Below are 7,944 nucleotides of genomic sequence, written 5' to 3' on the forward strand. Positions count from 1 at the left end.
ATTGGCATCTGCGCGCTCTGTTGCACCTGCTGCATCTGCTCATTGGAGGGCATATTCGGGAATTGCGAAGGCATGTGCGGCGAGGCGCGCATCGGCGTTGCGCCCTGCTGAAACGGCGTACCGAGCATTCGTTGGGGAGCCTGTCCCATTGGTCCCCCGGCCTGTTGACCAGGCATCAGTAACGGGCTCCCCCGCATGACGGACCCTTGTGTAGGAGGATTCGTCAGCGCCTGTTGTTCCGATTGAGGCTCTGGACGAAAGGGATTTGGCGGAGAATGACCAGAAGGCGCATTGTTTTGAACAGGGAGAGGAGACCCCTGATGCTGCGCTACCTCGCTCCTGAAGCAGACACACGTTAGCGATCAACCGTCGCACAATACGCACACCACTCACATATTTCCCTGCTGCTCACCGCCGGCAAGCAGATTGAACGAGGCTTTAGTAGGGTTCGCGGTGGCTAATCTCTTCAGCTCATTCACGAATCCGGCAAACTGCTGCTTCTTCTCGTTGATTTCTGACAGAATCCTGTTTCTCTCGAACTCCCACTGCATGTCCGACATTCCAACGTGACGAGACCCATGCTCCTGTTGCTGCTTCTCAAGCTCGCGGATGATGCTCTGCAGTTTTGTCGCGCGGGCTCGCATCTGCTGGTACGTTGCCGCACGCAACTCCGACATCTGTTGCGGCGTGGGCGATGATTGCATCGACGCTTGTTGCGTGTGCTGCTGCTGTTGCTGAGCTGTCGACTGCAGTGGGCCCTGCTGGGGAACCATGGGATGTTGCGATCCGCCGCCGGCGGTCGGGGGACGCAGTCCGACCTGCATGGGGAACTGCGAAACGTCCGAGGGCTGTTGGTTCATATTCGCATTCATGTTCGCGAAAAAAAGCTGTTGTGCAGAGGGCGCTTGCGTCTGTGCCATCGGTCCGCCGGCCATCTGCTGCTGAGCCTGCTGGAACTGCTGCTGGCGGAACTGCTCGGACTGCTGTTGTTGCTGCTGGCGCTGCAACATCTGCTGCATGAGCATCATATTTTGCGGGCTGTGAATCGCCCCATTCTGTGGTTGTTGTTGCTGCGCCATATTCATCAACTCGAGCTGCCGCTGCTGTTGTTGTTGCTGCTGCTGCTGTTGCTGCTGTCGCTGAAGAAGTATTTGGGCCATCTGAGGTGTACTGTTGGCGATCATCTGCAGCTGTTGCGCATTCATATTCGAAAAGGGATTCTTTGAGGCCTGCGCCTGTGGTAGTTGCTCATGGAACGAGGCTGACGCAGCCGGGTTCATCTGTGGAGGAAACTGTATCGGTCGCTGTCCCATCTGTTGCTGCTGGTTGGCTCGCTGCCGCATCTGGTGGCTGCGAAGGAGATCTATCATCTACAAGGGAAGCAGTCAGCGACTGTGACTGTGAGCGGGAGGCTGAGCCAAATGAAGGACCACTCTCGACCGCTCACGTGATGACGTAAGCAGACGGGCGTGAGTAAAGTGGATGGCCAGGCTGCAGCGTAACGCAACGTACGAGCACGAGCAGAGCGAGCACAGATCTGCAGAGGCCGCAAAAAAGGCTGTGTGTGTAGCGTGATGGAGCAGCCAAAGAACGAAAGGCAGAGAGGAGGAAAGGAGAGAACATAGCGGAGAGCACACCTGCTGCTTCGTCTGAGCATTAGCCATCATGCCTGCACCCTGCTGAGGAGGGCGAAACGACTGCTGAAGTATTTGAGACTGCTGCTGCTGCTGTTGCAGCTGAGCCCATATGCGAGCCTGATCGGACGACTGCATGCCCTGAGGGTTGACGTTCAGATGCGGATCAACGAGACCCTGTTGCTGGGAGGCAAGACCGGCAGGAAAATTGGCTGGGTGCATATTATACTGCTGCGGAAGGCGGTCTGCCATGAAGGCAGATCGGAGTGTCGAGGGAGGGGTCGCAAGGCGTGTGCGGTCGTGGGGTGCTGGCGGTGGGAAGGTACGTTATGCGGCAGGAGGTAAAGCGGGCGGCGAGCGAGCACGGCTGGGCCGCCGCAAAGGAGGACGTCGATGGGCTGAGCGGCGATGGGACGCGCACAACGGGGAGGAGGGGGAGAGGGAGGGCAGTCGGAGGGACGATGGTGGTGGGAGGAGAGAGCAGGCGGGGATCGTGCTCGGGGCTCACCCGAAGGCGGACATACACTCGCATACACAGGCCACCAGCGGAGCTTCAACATAACCAAACTGTAGCGATCGCCTCTCTTTTCCCTCCACGCCCTCGCCTCGCCCTCTGCAGACCCCTTGTGCCTGTTTCTTTCTCTCTGCACTGCCGTGAGCCTCTGTTTCATCCCCACCCACCTTACGTAGACCCCTCGTATTTTCTTCCGCAAATGCACCGCGGCGCCACGCTGAACTGCACTGGTCTATTCATTAGACGCCCACGCGGCGTTTCAGGCAAAGGCATCGCGTGAAATCTGCCTCTTTTCTGCCACTATCCCGGATAACCTCTTTTACGATAATCTATTCGAATAACTCTGAATTGTGCTTGCAGCGGGGGGTGCGATGTGGACGGCGTTTCTATCGCGGCACATGCTGCGTTGCGTGCGTTCCTCGCGCCCAATCATCGGGCGCTCATTCTCGCCACACGGTGCTCGGTTTTCTCCTTTTTTGGCCTCCATCCATACCACTTGACCATCACCCAGGCCGCAGGCTGTCAGCGCTTTATCCAGCACCGGCCACCGCATGGAGGTGCGGCACGTCCCATCGCGTCCAGATCAGTTGTTTATGAGTACGCCGCAATATGTGCTGCAGACGTACCTTGACCAAGCTTACCGCGTCTGGAGCTTGGATCGAATCGAATGGATGTATTGTCAACTTCATATCCTAAATCGAATGGGTATAATGTCAACTTCATATCCTGAATCAAATGGGTATATTGTCAACTTCATATCCTGCTGTTTAATTAGGAGCGACTCAGATCGAAAGGCCGCTTCTTGCATCGTCGTGTCGGCCCCATCGATGTGCGGCTTTGCTCATGCTGGTGTCTTCTTTTCTTCAATTTGGTGGACGATCGCACATTAAAGACTGTCCAGCGCTGGCATCTGTCCTATCGGCTACTGTGCGATACGCTTGGCCGAATACCGGACACCACCTTGTGTCTGCTAAGCGCTCACGCGGTGGCCCAGCCAACTTTGTTCCTCATTCGAAAGCTCACCCCACTCGAGAGTATATATTAGCTATCTCTACGGTTAAGCGACTGCTGCACCAGCTTCTTTAACCAAATGCATATCATAAATTGTCGCGACAATTCTCTTCGCCCCCATGTACAAGCGAACAGAACAGACCTCGAAGGTAATATCCCGGCATAATTTGTCAAAGCGGTTCACAACGCATGTATGGCATGTATGGCATGTCCTCCGAATTTTCAAATAAACGCAAACTGAACCTGCTGACCCCGCTACCCCCGACTGCCCCCGCATGTGGTAAGTATTGTATAACAAGCTACTGTATCCACACCGATATAGTACATCGAGCTTGTGGGCTCCTAGCTCCGCCAATACTGTGCCCAATCATGCATCCTGTCCAGTACAACTGTAAACGGCGAGATATCATTCAACAGCTTCTCGAAATGCTCGATCGCCTGCTCCTCCGTCATCTCGAGGCAGAATTTGCCCAGCACCTGCTCGTGCACGTCGCGGTGCTTGATGTGCGGGATGTTCGCGTCGACCATGAGTGTGACGAGGTTGAGAATGAGGTTCGCGCTCTTCCGCAGGATCGTGAATGCCGTGAAGCAGAAATTCTTGAAGCGCGAGTAGTGCACGGACTGCACACCGCCCATTGCGTCAACCATCTCCTTGCAGACTTTAACGGGCGGTGCGAGCGGCTTGGGATCTCGTCCGAGGATATACCCAAAGTCAACTAAGTTAAAAAGTCAGCACATTGTTCCGAGGGGCTAAAAGGTTATGCATACCATGGAAAAAATGACCTGGATTTCGCATATCAGCAATGTGGAAATTGGATAACTGGATAACATACCATCAGGTGCCAGTAGCAAATTATCCAGGTGTCTGTCTCCAACGCCAAGCAGATAAGTCATGACACAATATCCAGCTGTGGATCGAATGCGGACGTAAGTCCCACGAGTTGCTGATAGTCATGTCCTGAAATCGCACGCACCGCAGCTCCTCACAAACGTGTCGATCACTCCCGGCTCGACACCATACGTGCCTACACTGCCCTCATCCGGATAATGCGCCCGCAGATAATTCAACAGCGTCCCATACTCGCTCACGATCGCCGCAATCGTCTTGCTCGGAATGAACTGCGCCATGCCCTGCGTTGGTCCGGTCGCGAGCACATCGTACGGGCTCAGCCGCAGATCAAGGTTCTCCTTCCGCAGCAGCCGGTCCATCAGCGTAAACAGCTGAATGATGAGCTGGTCCTGCCGCATGTCGTCACCGTCCTTGAAGATGAGCGGGTATTCGGACCCATCGACGCATTGAAAATACAGCAGCATCGGGAACATGTTCGACTTGAACACGCTCGACTTCTCCGCGATGATGCCCGTCACTTGCACACGCGCATTGAGTGGGAGGGGTAGAGGCGGCATCGATGCTAGGTTATTCTTAGACTCGGCGAGAAACGCGCGGAGCTTCTCGATCTTCTTCGGGCGGGGATCTTTCGACGTGCGGAGGTCCCTTGCCCGTTTAGCGAGTGTGTCGACAAGTTCGCCCTGTCGGCGCATGAGGTCTCGTCTCTCTTGGCCACCCTCCGACTATTATATCCAGTTCAGTGAGCGAACGCTCAAATGACGTAGGTAAACTGATCGCACCTCAACCAGTTTCTCCATGAACTTGAACACAACTCTGCCGTACATCTTCGCCATGACGGGGTCCTCAATAGCAACCTCAACCATGAGATACCAATGGAAGCGATTCCCCAGGATCGGATTCCGAACAGCGCGCGTAATAAGGAAGTCTGCGAGACCGCTGTCATCGTATGAGATTGCGCTCGATGTCGAGCGCGACGACCTCTGGTCGCTCGCGGCGCTCTCGAACTTGAGCGCTTGCACTAGCTGCAATAGGTACAACAACAGCTCCTGGATGATTTTCAGGCAGTCAAGAGCACATTCAGAGGAAGTAGGAGGCGGCCATACCTCGTCATCGGCTCTGCTCAGCTGCTTCACAGCGAATGCTCGCACGCGTGAGTCGACGATATTTGGCCCCAGCAGTTCCAGCGCGTCATCCGTGTCAATCTCCGTCCACTGCGGTAGCAGCTCCTCCACCGCCTGTTTGACCTCCGATGGATCACGCCAGGTCACGGACTTGAGGAACTTGGTGAGCCCACGCTTGTCTCTCGTGAGATAGAAGCGGAATTTCCAGATCAGATCCTTCTCCTCAGAGGTCAGCGGCTGGCTTGGCGCGTAGTTGAGGATATCCTATGGGCGTCGAGATTAGGACCCTATTGTTTTAGATCCCAGTAAGTGACTCTTTTCTTACTGAGATTTCATCCCGTATCTTTGCGTTGGGCTTAAGTTCCCTGTCGTATGGGCTACTTCGATGGCTCCGAACGAGGCGCCGATGCTTGTCTTCCACTGGATTCTCACGCGCGACCTCAGGATCGATGACAGCCCATAGTGACGGATCTGTCGCAAAGCTGGACTGCGGCGCAGCTGGAGCAGGGGTCGACGTCTGTGCAACCACTGTGGACGTGGACGGAATAGTTGAGGCATCCTGAGTCCACCGTCAGCAAGAACGCCAGAATGGAATACTATAGGAGGCGGCGCACAGGTTCACAGAAGATGACTGGGAAGTCAAAACGGGGCAGATCGATGTACAAGAATAAGTTCTCGGACTTCTCAGTTTCTGCCTGGGATATAGAGATGTATCATCAGTGGACGTGTCGATTGCTGAGACTTTGGCATGTGAAGGCTTACTGCGTGAATCTCTGCCATCTTGCGAAATGTCATAGCGTCGAGCCAGTCCGACTTTGGCATGTCGCCGCGTTCATACTTTTTCACGAGCTAGAAAGAAATATTAAGTCAACAGGGAATCCAACCCCAACATCGAACACATACCTTCTCCAATCTCCCCATCTCGTCTCTGGTTTCTACCTTACTGGGAGTCGTGGTATCTACCGAGCCGTCGGCCTCTCGGTCGCGCCATAACATTAATCGATGCTTCCCTCTCCTGAGGCTCCTATGTTCGATGAATCAGTGAGAGGGATGTTAGGATAGACACCGAATCAGACCGAACCATTTCTTCCCAAACAGCCGAAAAGTTGAACCGCCTACCGGCAAGGCCGACCTGGGACCAGCGATGTCCCACACAGTAAACGTAACCTGAGCACTCAAAGGAAGGTCGCAGTAGCGTATAGGAAATGTGATCCACTCATTCCATCTGCACATGTTATAGGTTTCACACGAATCATCATGGTTGAAGCGACACGCTCACGTGTAATCTTTCTTGAACGCCTTGTGCGAAGTCCGGAACGGTATTGTAAGCGGCTTGTTGTCCGCGACCAGCTGACAGGTGACATAGAGGTCGGAGAGTTCCCTTCAGCTGTGTGATGAGCGGTTGAACGAGACTGGGTTGTACACTTACGGTGATTGTTGCACGCCGTGGAAACGCAACTCTGGGTTTTCCAGGAGTTCCGTATACGAGTGAGGCTTACGCGTGCCCTCTAGTTGTGATCTACCGCATCAAGAGGGCTGCGTCAATGTGTTTTCTGACCAGGGAACACAACGCATACATGCGGAATGTGACCGGCAGCTTCAGATCGCTGAGTTTCGCGAAGGTAAAGTCGTCTCGGTTGTCTTTGTCCATCTCATGCAGTATGATCTTCAATGTGAATTTCAGCTTCTTATTAAGTGTACGACTGATTGCACAGCCAGAAACTTGCTGAAGAGACCGGATGTGCACGCAGCGGTTAGTGGCAAGGGAGATCCGATTCAATGTCAGCTGCCAGTGGCGCGGGGATTATCCCGCACAAGCTCGCACCATCCCCCCAAAAGGCAACCAGCGTGGTTGCTCCGTAGCGGCGCTTATTGGCTTTCCAACTACTCTCGTCGCCTTCCTTCCACCGTTGATCATGGGGGAACTCAGATTGTCTGTCGTAATTATGTCACAAAGCATGGGTTTTCTGAAATCAAGTAGCTATGAGTACATATGAGACTTAATCTTGCAACGGAGATTTTGGCGAACATATGGAAGCAGGCAAATTGGTGTTTTTATGTGTGAAGACGGCATTAGACTGCTACCATACTGCCACGGAAGACAATCGAGATGCTGGAATCCCATTGGCACGAGGAGCGCAAGTGAACGTTCAGTAACGAGGCTAGTTAACTCCGCTAAATATGTGACAGCATATCAATTTGTCTTTCCTGTCAAGGCAAATTATTCTTGGACGCAAAAGGGCCTGAAAATGCACAAGAAGAGAAACAGACCCAGCAAACTCAAGATCCACTTTGAACGCCTCAGACACCACACAATGTTGGTATCACGTACTGAGACAGGCAAAACCTCCTCCTTGGGATTCTGTGTGGATATGGCTTGCGCTGGAGGCATCTGAGGTATTCGGTGGATCTGAGGTGCTGGTGGTATTTGAGGAGTCTGAGGTATATTGGGAATGGCTTGCGGTAGCTTGGGTGTAAACTTAGCATCCTGCTGTTGCTGGACAGCGGTCGCTCCGCTTGGCTGTCCAGGGCTGCTCTGCGAGGGACAGGAATGAGCTACAGATGGGTGAGGAGCATTATGGTCAGACGCCTGCAAATTGAATCGCTGATACGGCAATGCTCTGGCGGCAGTCCTCAATACGTTGAGACTGTTGCGCAAATTCTCCAGCGTAATGAAGTGTTTCGATTGACCTTGCTCTACGCTCTTTTTCTGCCAAAATGTCGTCACGACCTAATACGCAACTGTCATTTAACATGCAAGGGACAAGGTGCAATGTTGACATACCGCCGCGGTTATCCGCCGAATCAGATGTT

The 7,944-nt window shown here is 53.7% G+C and overlaps 4 protein-coding genes across 4 annotated transcripts; 1 reads left to right on the plus strand and 3 right to left on the minus strand.

Moving 5' to 3' along the window:
• Positions 1-39: 39 nt before the first annotated feature.
• LAESUDRAFT_759656 (uncharacterized protein) lies at positions 40-1,886 on the minus strand (the record flags this gene model as incomplete). Its single annotated transcript, XM_040912619.1, has 4 exons — positions 40-230; positions 281-339; positions 394-1,370; positions 1,638-1,886. 4 exons carry the CDS (start codon positions 1,884-1,886, stop codon positions 40-42), a joined length of 1,476 nt encoding a protein of 491 aa, XP_040763866.1.
• On the plus strand, positions 1,800-2,563 carry LAESUDRAFT_199313 (uncharacterized protein). Its single transcript, XM_040901550.1, has one exon. It carries the CDS (start codon positions 1,964-1,966, stop codon positions 2,426-2,428), a length of 465 nt encoding a protein of 154 aa, XP_040763867.1. The 5' UTR covers positions 1,800-1,963; the 3' UTR covers positions 2,429-2,563.
• A 629-nt stretch (positions 2,564-3,192) lies between these two features.
• Positions 3,193-6,888, minus strand: LAESUDRAFT_680183 (atypical/PIKK/PI3K protein kinase). The gene is made up of 14 exons (XM_040905723.1): positions 6,708-6,888; positions 6,560-6,649; positions 6,410-6,511; positions 6,212-6,355; positions 6,034-6,154; positions 5,893-5,979; positions 5,745-5,825; positions 5,456-5,689; positions 5,113-5,394; positions 4,789-5,055; positions 4,134-4,731; positions 3,993-4,067; positions 3,928-3,942; positions 3,193-3,875 (listed from the first exon to the last, which is right to left on the minus strand). The coding sequence occupies exons 1-14, from the start codon at positions 6,779-6,781 to the stop codon at positions 3,502-3,504; spliced, it is 2,544 nt and encodes an 847-aa protein (XP_040763868.1). The 5' UTR covers positions 6,782-6,888; the 3' UTR covers positions 3,193-3,501.
• A 199-nt stretch (positions 6,889-7,087) lies between these two features.
• Positions 7,088-7,861, minus strand: LAESUDRAFT_726348 (uncharacterized protein; the record flags this gene model as incomplete). Its single annotated transcript, XM_040909015.1, has 1 exon — positions 7,088-7,861. A coding segment is annotated over one exon (510 nt), but the record flags the coding sequence as incomplete, so codon positions are not given.
• Between the last annotated feature and the right edge of the window lie 83 nt (positions 7,862-7,944).

Source organism: Laetiporus sulphureus, assembly GCF_001632365.1.
Source record: "Laetiporus sulphureus 93-53 unplaced genomic scaffold LAESUscaffold_22, whole genome shotgun sequence".
NCBI classification, from domain to species: Eukaryota; Fungi; Basidiomycota; class Agaricomycetes; order Polyporales; family Laetiporaceae; genus Laetiporus; species Laetiporus sulphureus.